At 37.6% G+C, this 27,033-nt stretch overlaps 2 protein-coding genes across 2 annotated transcripts; one reads left to right on the forward strand and one right to left on the reverse strand.

Annotated features, from left to right (window-relative positions):
- Window positions 1–4,201: 4,201 nt before the first annotated feature.
- LOC133524902 (uncharacterized) lies at window positions 4,202–5,859 on the reverse strand. Its single transcript, XM_061861064.1, has one exon. It carries the CDS (start codon window positions 5,798–5,800, stop codon window positions 5,165–5,167), a length of 636 nt encoding a protein of 211 aa, XP_061717048.1. The 5' UTR covers window positions 5,801–5,859; the 3' UTR covers window positions 4,202–5,164.
- A 7,193-nt stretch (window positions 5,860–13,052) lies between these two features.
- LOC133524898 (uncharacterized) lies at window positions 13,053–14,454 on the forward strand. Its single transcript, XM_061861058.1, has one exon. The coding sequence runs from the start codon at window positions 13,402–13,404 to the stop codon at window positions 14,140–14,142; it is 741 nt and encodes a 246-aa protein (XP_061717042.1). The 5' UTR covers window positions 13,053–13,401; the 3' UTR covers window positions 14,143–14,454.
- Window positions 14,455–27,033: the final 12,579 nt, after the last annotated feature.

Genomic DNA, 27,033 nt, shown 5'->3' on the forward strand with positions numbered 1-27,033 from the left:
ATTGTAGGGTGTCATTTTTACGTTCCAGATCACACCTAGTATTGACGTGTTTCCGACGTTCTTATCTACCTAAAATGGGACTTGAGATCCAATCATCCAACCTCTAAGGTCAAATTTACCTTCTAGCATTACCTTTTTTGATTCGCTTATGAATTTGTTGAGCTCTTCCTCTAATTCCAAACTTGTGACGCAGTTATCCACATAAAACGATTTCTTCAATTTTGCCGCTGTTTCTTTTAGTGGTTCCGAACAATTATCAAGGTGATGATTAATGGTGGCTACGAGATGAAACGGACTCGATGTCACTCCAAAGACGACGCGTCTATGACGGTATGTGATCATCGTTCTATCTTCTTCGTCAATCTTGGACCACCATAGGAAACGAAGATAATCCAGATCCTCCGGTGCAACTCATAACGACCTTCTTCGTTGACCTTGATGGTTTCTTTGAAGGATCTGAGGACTTCTTCATCGCGCGCTATCTTAGTTGCTTGTACCGCGGGATCGTTGATACCTATCGCCTACAAAGACGACAAATCTGTAAGATCAAACTTTGTTAAGCAATGTAAAGTCGTCGTCGAGTTTGTCATGGAACTGTAAATCCCAGTTATAGGACCTTGAACGGTCCACCCAAATTTCGTCTTTATAAATAAATAAATAAATAAATAAATAAATATAAATATTATAGGACATTATTACACAAATGGACTAAGTCCCACAGTAAGCTCAATAAGGCTTGTGTTGAGGGTACTTAGACAACGATATATATAATATATAAATATTTATAAATACTTACATAGAAAACACCCATGACTCAGGAACAAATATCCATGCTCATCACACGAATAAATGCCCTTACCAGGATTTGAACCCGGGACCATCAGCTTCGTAGGCAGGGTCACTACCCACTAGGCCAACCGGTCGTCACCTTTATAGCAGTCAAGTTATTATCTAATTGAATTACGTCGCCTGTAAGTAGTAACCCAGAATAGTCAGCACCTCTCAATAAACTTACTTCGTCAGGAGAGTCGGTCATGGAGTCGTTCAAAATAATATTTTTTCGACGCAGTTGCTCTAGTATTACAGAAGATCTTATTTTAGGTAAATCCGAAGATTGCAGGTTCGAAGATTGTTTGCGGAGCAGAATACGTCACATCTACCATGACTACTCGCTGGACATTTGTAAATGGATATGGAGGAGGCATATTTACTTATTAATAACACGAGTTCGCTACAATGACAGGCTAACCAAAATTTGTTATGACAAGCAATTTCAATAATCTGTCAAACTGCATTTTATTCATAAATTATCGGTCGTAATAATCAAAAAGTTGAGTGTTTACTACGAAAGTGGTCCCAAACTCCGAATACAGTAGGTAGGGTTAACATGCTGAGCCTAAAAATAAGAGATAAAATTAAACCAATGATGTTAAAGGTAATGATTACTTTAACACATTCACTGCCAGACAAAAAACGGCGCACTACCCCAGAAACCGGTGGTCTATAGCTGCGTACAAAACAACAGGTCCAGCGGGTTGTCCGGCATCTGAACAAAGTTCACGAGCGCCCACCAGGTGAATTCCCGGCAGTGAATGTGTTAACAACAGGAGACCTAGCAGGGGTGTATAACACCAGGAAAATGAGTTACAAAAACTTATTTTGTATTACGTCTTAAGTGTCATCCTGTATATATCGTTGTCTGAGTACCCGCAACACAAGCCTTCTTGAGCTTACTGCGGGACTTAGTCAATCGGTGTAAGAATGTCATATAATATTTATTTATTTATTATTTACGTAATAGGTAAATATTGAAAATTATAAAGAAAGTTGTTATGCATAAACTTAGTAATGATAATGTTGGTAGGGATACTTACTTTTTTACAGCTGCCTGCAATTTCGTCAAAGTAGTGTTGAACATCATTTTTACATTGTGCCTTGGACATTGGTGGTATATTTCCTTCAATTTCTGTGTCACTTTCTTGTAACATATTAGCTAGTACTGCTTCTGCGCTTTGTTTTGAAATCAATCCGGTCCTCTTGACCTGACACTTCATAGTGAGCTATCATCAGGACAAGATGATTCTTGTTCTAACAACTCCTCCACTCTTCGTTTCGGCCAGTGTAATAATTTTTTTTGTTCTCATTTGTCAGAGATAAAAGACAGTATAAATTTTCCGCGTTCCTTAGTTTGAATTATTTTGAAGGGCATGTATATGCTGCAAAAAAACGAAGAAAAAAGAAAAAAACAAATTTAAGGAAACCTGTACGAGTTGATCCCTTTAAGCGGGATTTGCCGTAATATCTATATTTTTCTAAGTAGATCAAAATTGTAGACATTTAATACTTGCAAATTTATGTAAGTTTCTATTTTAATACCAAAAATATTCAATTTATTAAGGATTCATAATAATATTTGGGTTTTTTTAAAACCCTATGAAGTGATCATCTCTTACACCCGGGTGGACAAGATGATCCTTGCCATAGGGGTAAGACGATCCCGGTGATCATCTCACCCCATTTTGAGTAACTTTTTATATTTTTAGGGATATTAAGTATATTATTTATATTAGAGAATAAAAATTTGATTAAATCAAGTAAGCCAAGCCAAGTGCGAGTCGGACTCGCCCATGAAGGGTTCCGTACCATTTATGACGGATTAAAAAAACTACTTACTAGATCTGGTTCAAACCAATTTTCGGTGGAAGTTTGCATGGTAATGTATATCATATATTTTTTTTAGATTTTTCATTCTGTTATTTTAGAAGTTACAGGGGGGGGGGACACTTTTTTCACTTTGGAAGTGTCTCTCACGCAAACTATTCAGTTTAGAAAAAAAATATATTAGAAACCTAAATATCATTTTTGAAGACCTATCCCTAACTTCTAAAATAACAGAATGAAAAATGTAAAAAAAATATATGATATACATTGTCATGCAAACTTTCACCGAAAATTGGTTTGAACGAGATCTAGTAAGGTAGAATCCGGATATAACGACCTTCAAGAGACCGGCGATATTATGTCGTACTAACCGGATGACGTATAAAACGGATATTTACATATGTATGTAATTATGTATTATAAGTGCGAAAGTTTGATTTTCCTATTTAGGTAAATAAAACATGTTGTAGGAATCAGTTACATATGTTTATTTTAATTACATATTCTTATATGTACACACATAAGTAGTACATACCAAATTACAAACATAGGTACGTAATGTACTGTAATACTGTCACTAACGTAGGAAATCTGTTATTTGGGTTTGTTTTTGACAGACTTTTGTTCGGTAGTAAGAACTTCGGACTAGTGATGGGTAGGACATCAATTTAAAATGAGTTTGTATGAGTACCTCATTCTCTAAAATGAGGTGTTACAATGTCTTACTTCAAATGAGGAGAGGTACTAGCACTTTTGCAGCATCGACTATTCCATGAACTCCAACGGCAGCAAACCATATTTAATGTAAATACATATTTAGGCATTGCTAAACTTCCTTTTAAATATTTACTTGGAGTGCAATTCTGGAGGTTTAAAACAGAACTTTAACAACAGAAGACATACATTTAAGAATCAAACTAAGGAGTTAAAGTACATACATCCTATTGCAACTTAATTTGATGCTTTTATGAAACTTGTTCTAATTTAGCAGTTTATTATTTTTATTCTTAGATTGTTCAGTATCAATCCTTGCTACTTGATATCATTTTAAATTTAACATTCATATATTGAAATAAATACTAACCATAAACTACCAAACAAACAATTAACAAACTAAGGAGAAAAAATCCAATATTTTTTGTACCATTATTATATAGAAATTACTAACTTACCACCTCATAATTTATCAGTAATAATAGCATTGTAATATGATAACAAACGAAAGCCTCAATAACGTTCGCGCGGTAATGCCACCGGCGTGTAATATACACTTGATTTTTGTATGCAAAAGACACAAAGAAAGACCCACAGGTATATTTTATCGCGAAAACAATGTTAATATATTGTTATTTTGGTATAATTATAAGAATGGTCACTGATCACTATTTATAAAACACAACTAAAGATTACGAACAACTTTTTCGAGTTTCTCGTACTATAAATATGTCAAAATCATAAATGATCGAAATACTATACGAAGCACGTTAACAAAAAGTATTACAAATTCAAATCGTTAAAATGTACATGTTTATTTCACCTATACAAATTATATTTACTTTTTTATTAATAAACTAATGTAAAATATCATATTTTGTGTACGCCACTATATTATATTTCAATAATTTAAATAATATTTTGGTCTCTTAAACGATAACTGTTTCTAAGCTAGCTTCGTAAATGCCCAGTGAGACTTGGTTGGCATTTCAATCGCTTATCAAGTAACCATTTCACTGTCCAGTCTAATTGATTCAGATTATACATGACACCAGCAATATGAGTCTTGAGGTCAGGTTATACTGGTATGCGCGTTAGTACAATAATAGCTAACAAATATGGAGGCCTACCGCGAACCACGAAGTTTTGCTTTGCTGTCGCACTTACGTATGAAATTACAAGTGCGACAGAGAGAAAACACTTTCTTCGGTAGGTTCTTTGATGACTTAGATTTTTCGCTTTTGACAAGTAACTTAGCAATGCTAGGATCAAAATGGCGTAATATGTATGTAAGCTTGCGGACGCTTACGCTTGTTTTCTTTCGTGTTTCATTTTTAACGTATTTTCGATGAGGTGTTATTGAAGCACGGCTCGTGTCTGTCTCACTCCCTCTTTCGGTAAATCTAATTCATTGTTTCATTTTGAAAGGATTTTTGAGGGGATGTCACAGTGAGGCGAGTGAATGGTACAAACACAACGCATTTCTCGGTGGACCTTTTGTCCTTGCAATAAGGTTTGTAGTTGGGCAGTTGATAGTGTGAGCGATGAATGCGATGACGTCAATGACTCATTTCTTCATTTGAATGTCGGCGAGCACCGAGCGCCTCGCGACTCTCTTGCGAGTTGTGAGGAACGCGAGTGAGTTTGAAAGGCTGAGAGTTTTTTTTCAAATTTGAAGTGTTTGAATGGTTTGAGTGGTAAGAGCTGTGTGTGATGCGCGCGAGTAAATGAGTAAAATTAATTGAGGAGTGATGTATGACATTTATGCGGTGTGAAGTTCTGCGACAATTTAACTAAATGAGTGGTACAAATGAGGTGCCTCACGAGTGAGCAACTCAACACTACTTCGGACAGCATTGTGAATTCGTGACATCATTGTTTTCATATGGTCATCATCAAAGTTAGTCTGAACAAATACATTAAGCGTTTCCGCAGCCTTCAGAGCTTCAGATACACTTAAGGTTGGATAAAACTCTGGTTCGTCATCATCACCGTCGCTATCTTTGCTATTCGCGTCGTCGGCGATGATATTATCCACAATGTTTTCATCAGACGGCTCTTCACAAGTGGCGACAGCATCATCGACACGCGCATATTGTTCAAAGTCCTCGTTTGTTATGGGTAACTGATGCTTATCAATAGCCTTCGCCCAAATGCTCAGCGGTACGTCGTCTTCTTCGTTAAAATCATCTGAAGTTATGGTACATTCTACATTGCTTCGGACAAAACCAGCATGTTTGTAACAGTTAAAAATTGTTCCTTGCTTGAGTTGAGTCCAGGCATCTTGAATCATTAGAATAGCGTCAAGAACAGGGATCTTCGGGCACCCAACACTACTGCATCCGCCATCTAGAAACTGGATCATTTTTAAAACAAGGTTTTTACGGAAATGTGCTTTCAAAGCTCGAATGATCCCTTGATCCATGGGTTGCAACACTGATGTCGTGTTTGGAGGCAGAAATACTAGGGTTATGCTTTTCAAGTCTGCAACTAATTTAATTTTAATTTAAAATTTAAATTTTATATAACTTAATAGAATATTATTTTTATGGCCTGTATATGTAATGTACACACCAAAATTGTAAGCTACCACTACGGAAGAGCGGTGCTTCTTAATACAAGTATATTCATTACTTAAAAAGAGGCATCGGCACGGATGTAAAAAGCTACTTATAAGTTACGAAATAAATATTTTTCATTTTCATTTTTTCATTTTTCAATATGGGGATGTGCAGGACAGTTGTCAACTAACAGCAGGATTTTCTTATTCTTTTTCGTAAGTTCACGATCCCATGCGCGTGCCCATTTGGTAAAAATGTCACCAGTCATCCAGGCTTTTCGATTGCTCTCATAATCCACTGGCAAATGCTGTACATTTTTAAAACATCTGGGACGTTGAGATTTCCCGATTACGAGAAGTATTTTTTTAGCTGTGCCACTCATGTTGGCTGCCACCATCACTGTTATTCGCTCCTTTGATAATTTTCCTCCTTTAAATTTCAACGTCTTGTCTGGGGTTAATTTATAAAACAACCCGGTCTCATCTGCATTAAAAATTTCATCATCACTAAATTGAGCACGTAGAGTAGGCCAAACTTTTAATTACATATTGTGTACATCACTCTGTTGTACTGACAAAGACTCGCCAACAATCTTTCCACTGACGATGTTGTGTCTTACTTTAAAACGGTTTATCCAACTCATGGAACATATGAAATTTTGCATGTCTGTCTAGCAAAAAAATTTGCTTTCTCTTGTAGCAGAGGTCCATTAAGAGGTATTCCCCGGTCGCGCTGAAGCTTAAACCACTGTAACAATGCCTTATCCAAGTGCTCATGAGTAGAAGTTCTTACACGTTTGCATTTCAAAACATTGGCATTAAATAGCGGCTCGATCTTGTATTTATTCTTCTTTATTGTTGATATTGTAGAATGAGATACGCCAAATTCCTTTGCGAGGGTCGCGTTTGATTCACCAGCTTCTAATCTGTGTAATATTGCACTCTTTTCTTCAATTGTAAAACACTTTCTCTTCACAGAACTCATTTTATAGCGCTTTATGAACTTGTCATAACAGGTGACAAACACTAACTGTGATTTACGCGCGCCAATAAGGAGAATTGAACGGTGAAGCGCGCGGGGAATGTGAGGGGGGCCGAGGTATTGGTCATTCGTTACCTAAATTGAAACAAATCACGGCGCGTCGTTTTAAACGGACGAATTATCGTAAAAAATGGTCGCTATAAACGGTTTGTCGCTCAAACCGGAGTCGCACTAAACGGTTACATTTTTTCAGTATCTAACTATTAAACCGAACTTGAGTAAATAATATCGACGCTAAAAACGGTTAGTCGTTATAAGCGACGTCGTTAGAAATGAATTCTACTGTAGTTTTTTTAATGCGTCATAAAATTAAAAAAAAAAATCATCAAACCCATACGTGTGGGGTATCTATGGATAGGTCTTCAAAAATGATATTTAGGTTTCTAATATAATTTTTTTCTAAACTAAATAGTTTGCGCGAGAGACACTTCCAAAGTGAAAAAATTGGTGTCCCTGTAACTTCTAAAATAACAGAATGAAAAATCTAAAAAAATATATGATATACATTACCATGCAAACTTCCACCGAAAATTGGTTTGAACGAGATCTAGTAAGTAGTTTTTTTAATAAGTCATAAAATAAAAATAATTTTTTTTTTCATCAAACCCATACGTGTGGGGTATCTACGGATAGGTCTTCAAAAATGATATTGAGGTTTCTAATATCATTTTTTTCTAAACTGAATAGTTTGCGCGAAAGACACTTCCAAAGTGGTAAAATGTGTGTCCAAAGTGGTAAAATGTTGAACAAGATCTAGTAAGTAGATTTTTTTTAATATGTCATAAATGGCACGGAACCCTTCATGCGCGAGTCCGACTCGCACTTGGCCGCTTTTTTTTCTATTTTTGTGTAAACATCTTAATGCGTTTCATAGAATACATCTACTTACCAAGTTTGAACAGTATAGCTCTTATAGTTTCGGAAAAAAGTGGCTGTGACATAATCGGACAGACAGACGGACATGACGAATGTATAAGGGTTCCGTTTTTTGCCATTTGGCTACGGAACCCTAAAAACAGTTTTCTAAGTAGTGGTTTCAATGTACCACTTACAATAATACTTATATATAATAAACTGAGATCAATTATAACATTGTACTTTTTTCTTAATCATTACGTGAACAAACTATTTATTCATAATTCTTATAGAATTAATTAAACATTTTTGTAAGCTTATAAGTTTAAACGCCTTTTGGTCGGTGCTGTATTGTACATCTCACAAGTAAATTCATCAGGGCCGTCGCTATCTATCCCAGCACAAGCTTCATGACCCCATTTTCCACATGCACAACATTTAATCCACCCTTCACCCTTGTTATCGCTGGAATTTTTTTCCGTACAGTACAAACATTCAATATCATCTTCCTCAGACGACTCAGACGCGGCATATGTAGTTTTCTTTCTTTTATTTGACTTTTCTTTACCCACTCCTTTTCTTTTACCTTTTTCTTTGTTTTTAGGTGCAGCTTTCTTGTTGTTTTGCTTTTTCTGCTTTTTTTTATTTTCTTTCTCGGTGTTTTTGGCAGATTCATCCTGTAAGTGGTCTTTGTATGGAGTGCTAGTCGACGCTTTTTCTTTTTAGATTGCTCCTTTTGCCCACTATTTGCGGCAGTGGTTTTAACTGAGATGGTGTTACGACAAAACCTCCAGTGTAATTATCATCGCGAGCTGACTCACGGCTGTTAATGGTGCGACTCGAGGACGGAATTGGTGACAGAGGACTGCGTACTGGGAACTGTTTTATGACAGGCGATGGTGTTTTATGCCTAATAGTGAACTCTGTATCCAATCTAATATCAGGGCTTCCCAACTGTGAAAGGCCTTCATCTTCCAGATCAGTTGGGCGTTTATTCTCTGTACTTAAAATATCACGAGGATTTTCGGATTGTGAAGGACCTGGACGTCCCAGATCAGCCGGGAATTGTTGCATAGTGTCCAAACTCACAAGAGGGTCTTCTAAAGACAATGGACCTGGACTGTCTAGATCAGGACGGTGCAGCTGCCCTACCTCCAAGCTAATACGCCGGTTTTGCAACTGCGATAGGCCAGGACATTCTTCCAAATCATTCCGGCTTTCTGTCTCGGCGGGGATCTGCAACTCTTCTTCATCTATCTCATTTTCTGTTGTAGCTGCAGCAATAAAGTCAGCTTCAGTAAATACATGTGGATCTAGGGGACATATTCCAGTTTTCGCAAATCCATTGATGGCGTTCGTTGGAATTGCAGATTTTAAGTACGCCTCGCTGAAAAATTTTGCAATTTGAAAAACAGTCACTGGTCTACCAGGGTTGTTATTCATCCATTTTTCCAGTGCTTGGTTGTGAAAAACACTCAAGGGATACATGAAACTCACATCTAATGGTTGGAGTTTGTGGGTGCAGTGCGGTGGCAAGCAAACAATTGTTACATGATTTTCCCGAGCTTTTAGGTTGACTTGTAAGTTTTTGGTATGAGACAGGTGACCATCCAAAATCAGCATTACAGGATCTTCTTCGGTTGATTTTGTGTGGTGTAAGATGGTCAAACTGTGAAAAAACATCCAGTTTCATCCATCCTGATGAATTACACGCCCAAACAGATCCTGGAGGTGCACCATCCATAAGTTCAATCTTCATACGGACCCTTCGAAAGATGAACATCGGTGGAACGAAAATTCCAGAAGCTGACATGCAAATAACAGCTGTTGTAGTCACTCCCCTTTCAGCCGATGTTACTCGAGCTACTTGTTTCCGCCCAGTTCCTGCAAAAACCTTTGTATTTTTAGTTGGGACCGTACAAATGCTTGTCTAGTCAACGTTATAGATTCGGTGAGGTGGAAATTTTTTCTCATTCTGGATGTCTTTTAGTGTGGAATAAAATTTACCCACCACAGGTTTGTTGAATGCACGTGCTCGAGCAGTTGAAGTCGATTCCGGAGAACGAAGAGTAATATCTGGATGCCTCTTCCTAAATCCTCGTAACCAGTCATCGCCTGCCTTTTCTCCATTAAATGGGTGTGGAATATTATTCTTCATAGCTAATTGATATGCTAAGTATAGTATTTCTTTTTTTGTTAACCCATACATCCTTAGCTCCATGTCTTTGATGCTGTGTACACTTGTTTTGGATCTCGTGCTAGTTTTTAAGCCATCATATGTAATTGTATGTTTTTCATGATATTGTACGATATCTGTTTAGAATATAACTTCTTTCGAATATTACATAGAATAATGCAAAACTGTACCTATAACTTTTTCATCAGTATAAATCTTTGTGACTGAACTTATGACTTGTCTAAGTGATGTTGGTCATAAATTGGGGCGCCAAATTTCTGATCTGCCCCGGGCGGCAAACACATACGCTACGCCGCTGCGTCGCAACCACGTTTTTCAAACATGGGAATCATTCCGAGGACTAAACACCTGCAATAATATGGTCGACTCTATGGCGGAACGTCTACAGTCTATAGAAGACAATGCCAGAGGGCATAGGCGATTTTAAATGTATAGTTTTAAAAGTGTGATATAAGATAATATCCTATTGTGTACACAATTTATTACCTACCTTATTATTTAATATGGATTATGATGAAAACCGGACAAGTGCGAGTTGGACTTGCCCACCGAGGGTTCCATAAACTAGTGCCGTTTTTTTTGAGGAAGAGGGGAGCTCCGAAAGGAACTCCGAGGGGAGCACTCGCCAGCTTTCCCAGAATCCCGTAACCTGGTGCTTTCTTCAAAGACCACTATCCTTTGGCGTGATGGTGGTACGTTGGGAGTTACTGGGATCGGAGGCCTTGCCTTAATTGGCCGGCCCGCGAGAAGGACAACTCTATAAAACCCGACAGTGAAGTCGTAAAAACCTGTGCATACCTGGCGACCTGCATAGTACATAGCTGGCGCATTTTACCCGTTACCCGGTGCGTCAAACCCTTCGTCCCATACTCGTGGGAATCATATGGCAGATAATATTCAAAAACACTTTTAATAAAAAACAGGCCGGAAACACAAAAGACAATGGTCATGGAAAGGATAATGTAGACTTGGCGGCGGAGGTGGGCACCCGACGGTGCGCACCGAGACCAACGACTATGGCGAGGGAAAACGGACACCGATGGATACAGAGACGAATCAGGACACGCCCCGGAACGTCTCTGAGCCAGATCCTAAAACGGACCAGAAACCGCGACTCACCTGGTCAAGGACCAAAGCGGTGCGCGACAGGGCTGGACGCAGCCTTCCAGCAAGCACGGAGAGGGACCGGGAGCACAGCCGGTAGGGGAAGGAATAGGTCCCCCCCCCCCCCCCAGAAGTAAATGACAAGGCGGGCAAGCCCTATAAATATGGGAAACGTGCACACGACACGACGCTGGGAATCTGCAGCCGGATGTTGCCCCAAAAATAAACACTGCGCGTAGAGGAAAAGCTGGCAAGAGCTAAAGCACAACTGCGGAATACAGATTCAGATAAGTATGAAATGATCTTTGACTTACGCTCTACGCTCTAAAACGGTTGGATTGTCTACCTTATTATTGAGCAGTTGGTAGTAGTGTACCGCAAGTAGCAGTTTACGCCGAAACTCGAGTGTATCTAAGCCCACCATCCTCGTCACGAAAAGAGAGGGAAACAGAAAGGGATAGTACCCATATTGTCTTTTGTAGAGAAATCTCGCAAATGTTCTTTGGATCTTCTCCAACATCAAGGTGTACTTTTTCTCATTTGGATCCCATACCGTGGACCCAAATTCCAATAAGCTATGGACGTAAGTATTGTACAAAACTTTGGGTATGAGTCTACTTTTAAACTGGGAGCTGACTCTCATTATGAAACCCAAAGTTGGTTTTACCAAGTTCAAGGCAAGTTACACAACGCTCAAAATGTATATTTGCTGGGCAGCGAAAATGAATCGTTGAGGGTAGAAATTATCAACAAAGACTATAAATTTTGGCAGAAGATGGAACCGAAGTTGACAAAATTTTATATCGACTGCAGACTTCCAGAACTGATTGATCCTCGTCACCCTCGGAACATGCCCATCAGAAATCCAGCCTATATAGAAGTAGCAATCAAGAAAAAAGAAGTTGATAAAAATGATAAACAAGAAAAAAGCGACTAGATAACCTAAACGAGTATCTCTCAAAATATTACGTAGGGTTAAAATTATTTTCGTTGCCTTGTTTTTTGTCCCCTAAAATTCTATCAAGTGGAGTTTTTTGTATGGAGTGAAATTATGTTTTTAAATTTTCTCAAGAGAATTATAATCTACAGCTAGAAAGTCATGCACTCAACCTTTTTTTTATTTATTTGACAGAGTGGTCAGCAGAAATAAGAACGAAAATAATTTTGACTCATTTATTGAATAACTAATATCGTGTATTAAAGGAAAAATAATTTAACTATTTTATGGTCTGGCAAACGCAACTTGGGTCGGTGAGGGCCGGGAGGATTGTGCTTGTCCCTTTCTTTGTAGGCTCTGGTAGTGGCGTGGGTCGGAGACGGTATGGGCCTCTCTGTCTGTGTTTGGAATGAGACAGTCCAAACTATGTTTGACTCCATGTCGTTCATTTCTTGATTCATTCGCTCAATTAAATCGATTCAATTAAAGATGTTGGAAACAAATATAATGTTTTAGGTGACATTAATACAAAGATTAGTAATAATCTTTTAGTTTGCAAAAATATTATGTTCTTAATCAAACGATAAATATTACCTTTGTAAAATCTTTGTTGGTTCTTTTTCTACTAATTGAATGAATAAACAAAATCGGTGTCATGTATTATCGGCGCAACAAGTGCAACAACACTACTCTATGGAATCTTTTTCCATTTCCCGCCTCTTTCGGGTCGTTGTCGTGAAATTTATGCGGCTGCATAGTGGCGGTCCAGTTTCCAAAAAGGGTTTTAACTCAGAAAATCCGTCCTAATTGGTTCTAGATTGGTGTTTTTACAAGTGCATTTCGAGGTGACAGTGTCAAAGAGTTAAAGGAGTACAGTGAACTGCGGGAAATATACCACGGATCAAGGTAAATATACATCACGATCCACGTGCATAGTACCGGCGCGTTGCTATATTTCGGTGGTTCCGTTTTTTTTTTCCGGTTCCGGTTGTCATATTGTACACAACACAGTGCCGACGATCCGTGAAATTAATCACAAATAAATAGGAAAACCTAGCAGTTTCACAAACACATCACGGTGAATGGAAAACAAAGTGACAACTGAGTGTTACTTATTAAAAACAGTGCAAAAAATAGAAGGATTACACAACAATTGGAGTACAACAACCTACGGTCGTTTTGAGGTTAGAAGTGAAGTTCATAAACAAAGACCTTAATTAAAAACTGTCACCAACTCGTACATCAAAATCAACTGTCAGTATCATCCAGTGTTGCCAGCGAGAAGAAGTAAAACTCACCACTTGACATATACGGTTCGTTACACGCAAAATATGGATGACCAATTCCAACTACTGTTCGATAAAATGAAAGTTGAAATGCAGAAGCAAACAGAAGAACTAACTAATACAATTACGGAAAAAATTGATGAAAAACTAAAACCTATTCTAGAAGAAAACAAAAATTTGCAAAAGAAAGTTGAAAACCTGGAGAAAAAAGTGGAGTATTTGGAGAGAGAAAAAAAAGCCAACAACATAATCATTCATGGGTTGAAGGAAGAGGAGACATCCACGCTGGAGCTAGTTAAACAAGTGAAAGAATGCTTTTCAAAGGATTTAAATATAAAAATAGAGGACTGGGATATTAATAAAATATACCGTATTGGGAATAATAATAAGACTGGGAAACCCAAGCCTACGCTTCTATCACTAGTAAGTAAATGGAAAAAGAGTGAAATCATGAAAAATAAAAAGAAACTCAAGGAGATATATGTTACGGACGATTACTCAAAGGAAACTCTAGAAAAGAGGAAAGCCCTACAACCCAAGCTTACAGAAGAACGGGAAAAGGGAAATATTGCCTTTATAAAGTACGATCAACTGATAATCAAGAATACCATCAATACTAAAGATAAAAGAAAAAGGGAAATATCTACCTCCCCGCAAAACGATTCTCAGCCAAGGAAACAACAAACATTAATGAATGCATCTAATAATTATCGAATAAATGCGTTTGATATAATGAGAGGCCGTTCTCTATCTCTCTCCAGCAACTCTGCTACCAACGAACAATAGCAATTAGACACCGGCGACTGGAAACAACAACTAACTAAAAAACAAGACAAGAATACAACAGAAACAAACCCCCCAAGCCGACTGGTCCTCGTGGGGGGAAAAGACCAAAACCCTCTAAAGATAGACAAACGTAACACTGAAATATACATAGCAACCTTTAATACAAGATCACTGCGAACTACTGAAAAGCTTATTGAGCTGGAATTAGCCATAAAGGATATTAAATGGGATATAATAGGAATTAGTGAAATGAGGAGATATGGCGAAGGAATAGAAGAATATCAAGAGTACATCCTACACTACAAAGGAGAGACACCCGGCCTGTACGGGGTGGGATTCCTAATCAAGAAGAGCCTTACACACAGTATTGAAGAAATCAAAGGAATATCTGAAAGAATAACATTGTTGAACATCACATTACCCTTTAAAAAAGAAGAAAAGTGGTCTATCATACAAGCATACTCTCCAACCGAAACAAGTAGTAAACTAAAAATCGAAAAATTCTATGAAGACTTACAAAAAACTATTCAAAGTTCCCATAAAAACATTATAGTAATGGGGGATTTTAATGGACAAGTAGGAATGTGCGGCAACAGTGGAGAAGAATTCACAGTGGGGAAATATGGTCATGGCGAAAGAAGCAAAAACGGGGATCGGTTAGTTACCTTTGCTTTACAAAACAAACTCAGAATCCTTAATACTTTTTATAAAAAGAAGAAAACAAAACAGTGGTCATGGATTTCCCCAAACAGCTTATACAAGAACGAAATAGACTTCATCATGACTAATAACGCCAAAATGTTCCAGGATGTGTCAATCATACACCATTTAAACTTTAATTCGGACCACAAAATGGTTCGCGCTAAACTAAGCGGCATAAATATAAAGAGGAACAGGATGAAGCACAAGGATACTTCTTCGCTTACTTGCACTCACAATAAGGACCAACTCATAAGATATTTACAAGAGTCAATAGGAAAAGATAAGCAAGACAACATAGCAACCCAGGCAAAATATGACAAATTTATAAATATTTTACAATCAGAAACTAAAAAAGTAAATTCAATAAGTAAAAGCGTAGTTTCCACGGAGACACAACAGCTGCTACAAGAGAGAAAAAAACTACTACAAAGCAAGGAAAGTAAAGCTGACCGCCTCAAAATAGCAGACATTAGCAAAAAAATTAATGAACACATAAGAAAAGACAAAAAACTAAAAAGACAAGATACATTAAAAAAACATATTGAAAAAACCGGGGGAACAAAAAAGGCTATGAAAGAATTGAACTGTAAAAAGGATTGGATGCTAAAAGCAAAAACAAATCACGGAACCTATACAAGCAATAGAGAAGAAATGCTTAAAATAGCTACTGATTACTATAGAGACCTATACCAAAGTAACCACTCAAAAATAACGACAATTGGAAGTGACATAACAGACCCCGAGCCCATACCAAAAATATTGAAGGAGGAAATCATAAGAGCAATCAATACACAAAGAAGAGACAAGACCCCTGGAACAGACCAAATAACAAATGAACTACTAAAAGCTACTATACCGGCTATTACCCCTGCACTGACGGATATATTTAACGAAATTGTAGAAACCGAAAATATTCCTACAGATTGGACCAAATCAACTATAATTCTGTTACACAAAAAAGGAGATAAAGGAGAAATTGGCAACTATCGACCGATCAGTTTGTTATCGAATATATACAAGGTCTTTTCAAAAGTAATACTTTCCAGAATCACATCGACACTCGACGAAAATCAACCGAAAGAACAAGCGGGGTTCCGTAGCAAATATTCAACCGTCGACCACATCCATGTTTTAAAACAAGTTCTACAAAAGTACAGGGAATACAATAAAACCTACTATCTAGGATTTGTCGATTACAACAAAGCCTTCGATTCTTTAGAACATGATTACATCTGGGAAGCATTGCGTACTCAAGGAATCCAAGAAAAATACATACGCTTATTTAAAAACATATACTCCAAAAGCACTGCCCAAATCAGACTAGAAGCAACGGGAAAAGAGTTCTCTATAGAAAGAGGAGTCCGACAAGGTGATCCAATTTCTCCTAAGTTGTTCTCGGCGGCCTTAGAGATGATATTCAGAAATCTGGAATGGAATAATAATGGACTCAACATAAATGGCGAAAATCTGAATCATTTGCGTTTTGCAGACGATTTGATTCTATTCTCAGAATGTCCAGAAAATCTAGAACAAATGCTACAACAACTATCAGACCAAAGCATAGTAGCTGGCCTTTCAATGAACACAAACAAAACCAAAATTATGACTAACGGTTCACATAGTCACACCATCATGGTAAATAAGGAAAAAATAGACTATGTTGACGAGTATGTATACTTGGGTCAGCTAATAGCGACCAGTGATACTATGGCTAAAGAAATTGATAGAAGAATTGCCAACACTTGGAAAAGATTTTGGTCACTTAGTGAAGTAATGAAAAACCAAGACATGCCAATAAAGGAAAAAAGGAAAGTCTTTAACACATGCATCCTTCCGTGTTTAACATACGGTTGCCAAACATGGTCACTAACTGAAAAATTAACCAACAAAATTAAAGTATGCCAAAATGGAATAGAGAGAAGTGTAATTGGAGTAAAAAGAATAGATAAAATAAAATTAAACAAAATTAAAGGTATCACCAAATTCAAAGATGCGAACAAAGTATGTAAAACACTAAAATGGAAGTGGGCAGGACACATGATAAGAGAAAAAACTGATAAATGGACTAGGAAGATAACAGAATGGTGCCCAATAGGTTGTGAAAGGAACCAGGGTGGCCAATGGAAACGCTGGGAAGATGACCTCAGGAAAGTGGCCGGCCCAGGATGGACGAGACTCGCAAGAGATAGGGAGAAATGGAACTCTTTAGAGGAGGCCTTTGTCGAAAGACAAGCTGTTGTTACAAAACTCAGTCGTCGGAAAAGAAAAACCTAATATTGTTATCACTGTAGAACAGCAATAAAGGCTTATTTTATTTATTTTATTTAATAATCTTTTAGTTTGCAAAAATATTATGTTCTTAATCAAACGATAAATATTACCTTTGTAAAATCTTTGTTGGTTCTTTTTCTACTAATTGAATGAATAAACAAAATCGGTGTCATGTATTATCGGCGCAACAAGTGCAACAACACTACTCTATGGAATCTTTTTCCATTTCCCGCCTCTTTCGGGTCGTTGTCGTGAAATTTATGCGGCTGCATAGTGGCGGTCCAGTTTCCAAAAAGGGTTTTAACTCAGAAAATCCGTCCTAATTGGTTCTAGATTGGTGTTTTTACAAGTGCATTTCGAGGTGACAGTGTCAAAGAGTTAAAGGAGTACAGTGAACTGCGGGAAATATACCACGGATCAAGGTAAATATACATCACGATCCACGTGCATAGTACCGGCGCGTTGCTATATTTCGGTGGTTCCGAGAAGTAAAATTCCTTGTTGTTTGTTAATTTCAGTTTGTGGAGGATAAAGCACCGGTTTGATAGTTTGGAGGTTCGGTGTCGTGCATATGTATGGGAAGATAGTGAAACATTGCACAACACAATGGAGGACATACTGGCTAGCATTCTTCAAATGCGGAAGAACAAACTCAACATAGGTATATATTGAGGGCATTCAATCCAACGAAGCTGGCAATCTCATAATTGAAAATGCATTTGCTACAGTAAGACATTTGAATAACCTCAGTGATAAACTAGAAAAGGAGATACGCCACTACACGACTGCCTCGTCGAACCCTGACCTAGCTATAGTTAAAAATGCCATGGATCTGCAACTACAAGCCAAGGATTTAATCAAGAATATAGAGTCCATGACGCGACGGTTGTATCTGACCCTCATGATACAAGAACGGAACGCCTAATGAGTATCAAACTCCCAAAACTGCAATTACCTAAGTTCAATGGGGATCAGCTACAGCAGAATTTTGGGACCGGTTTGTGTCGAATATTGACAATCAGCCCATGGCAGAAGCTGACAAACTTAATTATTCGTGAAGTAATCTGGAGGGTAAGGCATTGGAAGCTGTAGCGGGCATTAGTATAACTAGTCACAATAATGCCATTGCCATGGAGGCGCTAAAATCGAGGCATTGGGTCAAACGATACTCTGATAGATTAACACTACATTGCGCTAACCAACATGGGACGAGCGGAATATTCAGCATCCAGTTGTAGGCGTACCATAGACGAGATCGAACGGCACCTGCCGGTATTGAAAAGTTAGGTGAGGACACTGCGGGAAACCACCTCACCTCCATGCTGACATACTTGCCAAATTTCCAGAACAAGTTCTACACCAGTATCACCTCATGCCCCAACAGTCGAAGGATACTTCTACATCAACGGTGAGACGGATATTGTGGTGGCTATGGAGAAGGCCCAGACTCAGTCAATTCCAAAAGGACTGGATACGAAACCTGAAGTTATTACAACGGAAGTCCTCCAAACAAAGGCTAAATATCCAGTACGAAATGATTCCAAATACAGACAAAGGAGAAATTTAAAGATAAAGGCGTACAATCCCATTAAAAATAACATACCTCAGAAGAAGACACGGTTACCTCGCATCTTTTGTAAACTTCAAAACCATAACAGTGTGGACTGCAGAAAGTATAGTGACATCGAGTCTAGGAAAAAACAGTTATCTGGTCACAAGTGTCTGAAACGGAACCATAATACCAACCAATGCCATAAGATGATAAAATGCTACCTCAATGCAAATGACACCTCCAACTACTGTGTCCAAAGCCAAAGGGTAAGGAAGATTCTCCTGACAGTAGGCACTCAATGGTAAAGTGATATATGGCAAATCTAAATAAGTACTTTTTTAACAGACAGCAGTGTCACAAATCATCAACCCCAACAACAACAAAATAAGCAAGCATAAGTGCAGCCTTGTTTTGGACTGTGGCTCACAGAGAAGTTACATAACCGTACGGTCTGCTTTCAGACTACAGCTATTACCAGATATTGAAGACCGACTCTTAGTGTTCACGTTTGAAGAAACAACTCCAAAGGAAATGCCAAGCCCTTCCGTAGACATTGTGTTAGAAACCAAACGTGGCACCCAGAAACAAGTAAGAGTAAATATCGTTCCACATATTAAAGAGAATTACCAGTAGCAAAGTTTGATCACTCAATGGTTGATCTAGTAGCCGATGACGATTCTATTGGGGAAAATGTGGACCTCTTATATAAGGAACGATTATTATGAAGGCTTGAGACGTCAAGGGAAGATACAACTTGATTATAATTTCTATTTGATAGATACGGACTTTGGCTGGCTGTACTCTGGAGATGAAAACTGTAACCGTGCTATCATCCCAGAAAATACTTTAACTGTGACTACTTACTGCCACTGTCACAATTCAAGCTGCCCTTATTTCATCGAAGCGGACTTACCCCTCAGAAATATTGACTTAAAATTTCTATGGTCTCTTGAGTGTATTGGTTTATACCAAGAGACCATATCCTCAATCATAGAGATCCTCAAGCATATAGGGCCCACTGTATAGGCTTTTCTTGCCCATTTTCTCATTGAAGCATCGTAAACAATCCTTCCACGTTTTCCTTCATTTTTTTACGATGTGATGGGCAAGGTAGTGCACAGGGTGCTCGGTGTCATTCCTGTCTGGTTCAACTATTTCAATGACATTTCCGTTTAGTTGCTCCTTCAGAATATCATCATATTTTTGTAGCGTTGCCGAATCCAATCTATTGACCAAGCTCTTCAGTCTCCCTAACGCCATGCCGAAATTGACAGGAAACTGAGGTGGATATTCAATCCATGGCCAGGTTACTTCATAACGGCTCTTGTTGTAATGTATGGTTTACTCTCTCATCCTGTCTAGCAGTTTTGGGAGAGTCATATAATGACTCAGCAGTTTTGGGAGAGTCATTTAAGTGATTTTTTTGCACAAAATCTTGACGTTCTTTGGGCGTCATGGAACCAAACTGCTTGCAGTGATAAACGTGATGCACTCGTCGTCGTAGCACACTCGATGTCACTCGTCTTGATTTTATTCTCGATAGCAGTGTGAAATGTTTTAACCTTAGCTGCGAGCTTAGCTGGTTGTGCAGGGCGGGACGTGTTGGTGTCAATCATCTCTAATGACCTGAATCTGTACTCTAAAAACTCACGCAATTGCTGCCAGGTGGGTAAGTCATCGCCGAGCATATTCAAATGCTGCTTAATAGATTCAGCGTCAAATACACGATAATTGCGTCCCAAGTACTCGTGTTAATGCCCATATTCTGCAACGACTTCAAACATGTTGACGTGGCGTCCAATAAATGTCGCACAGCGTTAGACTCCGTGTGTATTTTCTTGGTCGAAAATAAGCTTCTCATAACAGCATTACAGTTATATCCCTTGTTATCATAGTGTCGAACTAATTGTTTCCAAGCGTCATCATAATTTGCATCGGTAGTCGAAAATTTACTTAGTAAACTTAGCGCCTCTCCAGATAAATAGCTTTTCAAATAATGCATTTTTTGAACCGCCGTAATATTCTTGTTTGTGTGGATTAACGAGGAAAACATATCATAAAACGTTTGCCATTCTTCATATTTGCCACTAAAAGTCGGAAAAATAATGCGAGGTAATTTTACGTCACAATTAACATTTTCATTGGCAACGGCCATGTCACGAATTTGCAGTAATGATTGTGCACTTGGTTGCTAAACTTTGAACTTATCAATTTATTATTACCCCAGCACTATTACTGTCATCGCCGCCATCTTTGGTTACTCTTTGCGAAAACGTAAAAAAACAGGCTTTAGAGAAATAACTTGATCCCAAGGGAAAAGCGGAAACTGCCCACGCGGCTGGAGTGGAGCCGCGGGCAGTCGTTACTATAATTGTACTATATAAACAGATACATTTTCAATAAATATATGCTACTTACCAAATTTTTTGCCATCGAATTAAAATCTTTATTTTGTGAAATACGAGAAGATGTATTAACGAGTGGATCTTGTTGTTGTTCGAAATCCGTATCATCCGTATCAGTTTTATTCAACATTTGAGATAATTCTTTCTCAGCTTCTTCAAAAGTTTTGAAATTATTGCGTTTTAATGTACAGTTATAGGTGTTCCAGTCCGGCTGTGGTAGGATTGCAGGATTCTTGCAAAGTCGCTCGCCATTTTTTTTTGGCCAGTATAACTTTCCTTTGTTCTCCCAAGAAGCGGGCACTGTTGATAATTCAACCCGGCCTTTTTTACGAACCGAAACGATTTTGAACATGTTTCTGAAAAAAATGTATAATTTTTCTATAACACTTCAAAAATACTACAACACTATTACAAACAACAACAACACTATTATAAATACTAACATTATATAATAAATCTCGATGTTTACGTTTGTATCTTACTTATTGACTACACGAGCGCGACAAGTCCGGGTTTATAAAAAGTACTCTGTGTCGACAAGGAAGCTACGATAACGGGGACCTCTCTACTTAAAGTTACAATTTGGAATGAGTATAGTACTAAGCAACAGCGCAGCGAGCGTGGCCGAGCGCAAACCGATCGTAAGCCGAGTTTAGCCGAGCGCCCATTTGAAGCGTTGTGGTGGGAAAGGAAGTGCGATACTTTTGGTTGCGACTACTACAATGTGCTGTGTGTTTATATGTATATTTTAGTTGGTAATATAAACAATTGTCTAACTAAATATTACGCAATGCGTCATTCATAGTCATAGTAGTAATGTAGATAACTTTAAATACCTAATAGTGGGTCCTACCTACATTAGTATAGGTCCCATCAACCTCAAATATTCATAGATTTATTTTCTATAAAAAAGAACCCTAAAAAGCTGAATAAGAGTATACTGAATTATGTAATTTAAGACCTTTCTCTGAGAAATGTATAATTATTGTACTTTAAACCAAATAATATCTGGATATGTAGTCGCATGTGAACTATTATGGTGAAATAAGCTACATAATCACTGAAATAGACACTTTTATTCAAATTGGCCGTCCGCCATTAACTAACGTTCGACATAACCTCTTTTTATAAAAATCCTCAACATTTATCTTATGAAACACTTTGTTTAGTGTGTAGGAAACATAAGCAGTCATACAAAATTTGATTCTCATTATTTGCTGGGACTGAAATTTGATAAAAAGTAAAGATAATTTAATTTAAATATTATTTTACATTTGTTTACCTTTTAAATTGTAGCTTTATCTTAAGGCGCTCAAAAAATTTTATATTAATCATATTGATAATTCACAGTAAAGTGCCATGCGTTTATATAATTCACCTTAAACTAACTTAAAATATATGAAACAATTAACTTACCAAATTTTTGAAGACGTGATCAGCGACCATTAGAATTTTGTGAACTAAGTAACACAAAATAATCTCGTCACAATGAAAAATACATTTATATACTTTTTTAACTTGCATAATTTCTTTATAAAACTACTCCTGAGATCGGAATCTTGAATATCATTTGAATATCTGAACTCACAAATTAACAACTGCATAAAAGATGTATAATTTCTGGACTAAAGAAAAATCAGAATTTATGCAGAAGATATTCAGTGTGTTGTACATTTATTCAGCTGCTATGTGGCTATTAATCAAATGTTATCCAAATTGAAGCAAGATATTTTGTGCCCAAATTGCCTGAATATCATCTGTATAAGCGCTTACACAGAAGTTATACAAATACTTTATCCAGCTTAAAGTCAAAAGAATTGCTTTTACGCAAAATTTATTCAGCTAATCTGTGTTGGCTGGGAAGTGACCCGATTTCATTTCTCCCGACTGTAGTATCTAATATATATACCTAACTTATATTCTTATTAGTTACATACTGGATTTTAGCAGTATTATCTGAGAAGTGATGGTTCTAATTAGCATAATGTTTTCGTATTTATGTCAAGCCGCACTAGGATCGCTGCTAGACTCATGTGAGATAACAAGCGATGCAGCAGCTGTAGATACAGGCGAATATTGTACTCCTGATGGAATATGAAAATTATTTGAACCAAATTTTGACTGGGTAACAACCACCCTAGGATGGCTGCTAGACTCATGTAAGGTTTCAGGCGAAGCAGCGGCTGTACAGGCGAATATTTTACTCCTGATGGAATATTTAAATTATTTGAGTGGAAAATGTTTTTGGCGTATTGAGTTCAGTTTTCCGTATTTTTCACAAAAGTATGGAGGTAGAAGTTGAAACAGTACAATGTGCAACTATTGCTACTGCTTATTTACATATTTTTTAAGAAGAAACAAGGTAGCGCAGCTGCGGTATACCCCACCTGCAATTTGGAAAGACTACCAAGAAATGCATCTACATTGGCAAAGTTAAACAAAGACTAATTCATGCAGTACTTTATGTCCGACCGCGGAAGTCTGCTGTGGCAATCAGTTTATTTGTAATATTTTAACATTCGTTCATTGAAACAAGTTACTAATTTTTTTTTCATAAGACAGATCCCTTTACACCAAACATTACTTACAATCATCATAATACTGTATAGATTAATTACGCCGAGGCCGACAACTAAACGATGATAAAATGGAAACTGAAATATAATATTTTTATAGTAAGCTATCATAAAAATATTATATTTCAGTATAAATATTATCTACACTATTAACTATAACAAGCGCCAAGTAAGTTTTCTTTTAAGCGGAGGTTACGTAAGCATTTGATAAAACATGAGTTCGAATAATATCCATCATTATTATTTGTTTTTAGAACAATAATAACTGCATCAATAAATTGCTCTGATATTTAGATTAAGATGATATTTGTAAAATTTGACGATTTAAAAGTGCTTATTGCTAGGCCTATTTGAATAAAGAATATTTTGACTTGACTTGACTTGACTATATCTAAATACTCTACTCTAAAGTATGTATTCTTTAAATATGTGGTAGTTTATATATTGTTATTATTTATTTATATTGTTTATAAGTATGGATTGCTTTTTTTATTCTTTCAATATATTTCTTTCTCTGCACCAATTCTAGGTATCTCTGTTTGGCCCTATGGTTGACTGGTAGAGAATGCCATTTGGCAGTAAGTCCGCCATTTGTACATTGTTGTACATATTTTGTGCAATAAAGTTCAAATAAATAAAAAAAATACTAGCGGAAGTAACTTTCTGACACATTAGATTAGAAAGGCACTTCCGCTTGTTTTACACGTTACAACCTTTTGAAAAATATGCCCCTGGTCAAACTGTTAATACAAGTTGCTTTTGCAGAGCCGAAGTGTATGAAACACCCAACATTAAAAAAAAACATTTATTAAAAAAAAAATGATTCAGATAACAAGGCCCCATATTATATAACACACCCACATTACAAATACCTTACAGACTAGCATACATAACATATTATAAAATTACAACTAAACACTATTTAGGCGACAAAACGGCGTGGCTCCGTTGAATCGGCTGATCTTGTGTCGGATTCGGCAGTTTGCCCCGGAACCTCCGAAACACGACACCCTTCGGCCAGAAGATTCTGTATAGGGATTTCAATTGCTGGATCCAGCATTCAGCAATCCAGCTGGATCCAGCGCATTATCCGGTCTGCTGTCACTTAACTTTACAAAAACTTATAAAAGCCATTGTGTTTAAACGTTCTCGTGCTCCCTCGCTTAAGCAGATATTACACTACACGGTATTCAGGGACCCTAGCCCTAACTAAGGGTGGTGTAATAAGAGTTAGAAAGTAAGGGTCCCTAACTAGGGCGACCGGACGGGCCCGGCAGCCTTGCTCCCTGACCGCCATGACGATCGAGTAGTGTAATAGGGCAGTTAGGGAACTCAGTCGTAGCGCGGCTAGCGTGGAGTGCGCATGTGCAGGTAGTGATAGTGAGTGATTCGTGCGACCCCGGCCGCCATTTTGATTAGACGCCATGTGTACGAATAAAGAAAAAGAAGTTTTATTAAACATTATAGAGATATGCCGTACCTTTGGAGAAAAGACCACAGTGATTATATGAACAAAGACGTTAGAGCCGAGGGATTCAGTTTTGCTGGATATCTACAAAAAAATCGATGAAAAAGCAACAATTAAAACTAAAGAAAAAAATAGAAAATGTGCACAAATTATGCCAAAGAATTGAAAAAGGTATGTGTTTATTCATTGGCGTATTTACTTTTTAATATTATTAGTATTTTATCATCTGCGACTATAAATCCCACGTGTGTGGCTTTAATTACCCTTTTCCTCATACTAAAGCCAAGTTTTCACAGTACGAGTGAAATAATCCCAGTAGCTATAGATGGCAGGATACCAACGTAGATGTTATATGATAGATCACACAAGACCCGCAATGTATTTCTACTCGGATGATCGGCTTAATGTATGAAAAAAAGTAACTCAGTGTAAAAAAAATCTTGGGATGTGCTCTTGATTCTGAGTAGGAAAAACCAATTTTTTTTCAACTATCTCGTATCCGTAACACAAGCCTTGTGCTTATAATACAGAACGGTGCTGTATTGTGTGTCTGTCCCGAAATATTTATTTATTTATTATTTATTTTAGGTGTTGACATCAAAACATACAGGCACTGGAGCAGATGAAGTTCATGTACTATCTCTGTGGTATTTTAATGCACTAAGTTTTTTGGGGAAACAGAACGGAATCATGTCGTACTGTCACAGACTCCTTAGAAGATGAGGCAAGTAAAACAACTAAACTACTTTAGAATTTAATTTATTTATTATTAACTTGGCACTACATTTATCATTCTATCTTGAGAATCGACTCTGCCTTCCGAAACGAAGTAGCTCGTGAATTTGTTTCGTACGATAGTCGCCTCATTGTTCCTTTGGTAGTAGGTATATATTGGGCAAGCTATCCTATTCACTCGCGCGCTCGCTCTGTGATACCTTGCCCAATATATGCGAATGTTTCGATTTAGTTGATCGGAGTCGTATCATTAAATATTAACGAGCGCTTAAGCGAACCCGTTATAAACGCTGCAGCTCCTCCGTGCACAAAATTGTGGCATTCAAATTGATCAACATTCGGATGATGCACCGCTAACGTTGAAACAACGTTGAATAGGCTTAGAACGACTTAAATGCGTAAAAGCAAAAGCTTAACGCAACGCACCACGTTAAACGTACCACAAGTCAACATCGCAGAGTGGGCCAAGCTCTTTGAATGCCGTTAAGTGGTAGGAGTCGAGAGCACACGTTAGGAACGGATCTTTAGACTAACTATCGTTGTGAGGCGTTTGTCACACTAAACACATCGCAGAGTTGGCCGGAAACTTTGATGTGAGTAGGTGGGGTGGTTTTCCATGCTACCAACCGCTATAGCATGAGAAGAACCGTTGTATATGTACAGTAAGTACCTGATTTACAGGATTTAGTCACCGTACACGCTACCGCGTAGTTTGTGTTTGACCCTCACCAGGTTGTTGTGTATATGTACAGTACCTGATAGACAGGATTAAGTCACCGTACACGCTACCGCATTACCAAGTCGCCATCGCAGAGTGGGCCAAGCTCTTTGACAGGGTTAAGTGGTAAGAGTATCCATAAACTAGCGGTTGTAATAGCCATGGATTCTCCGAGAACCATATCAATGATAATTGTATATATGCATACGTTTATGAATATTTCATTAGCGCGATGTAGGCCTGGTAATATGATTGGTTAGTCAATGTGACGTTGATGTGACGATCTGCTTTATGTTTTGTGTGTGAGTTATTGCTCAATGGGGTTGGCCGGTCGAAGTACACAGAGTAGAGTAAGTTGGCGGACAGATGGCGCTAGCTTGCCCTGTCAAATGTAGTTCATGTTTGTAATTAATTTGTTTCATTGATTTATTCAATTAAACAAATTAAAAATGTGTTTAGTCATC

Source organism: Cydia pomonella, chromosome 14 (assembly GCF_033807575.1).
Source record: "Cydia pomonella isolate Wapato2018A chromosome 14, ilCydPomo1, whole genome shotgun sequence".
Lineage (NCBI taxonomy): Eukaryota > Metazoa > Arthropoda > Insecta > Lepidoptera > Tortricidae > Cydia > Cydia pomonella.

Bases quoted from the DNA above. Each gene is read 5' to 3' on its own strand.
- LOC133524902 (XM_061861064.1), bottom strand. From the start codon at position 5,800: ATGGATCAAGGGATCATTCGAGCTTTGAAAGCACATTTCCGTAAAAAC.
- LOC133524898 (XM_061861058.1), top strand. From the start codon at position 13,402: ATGGATGACCAATTCCAACTACTGTTCGATAAAATGAAAGTTGAAATG.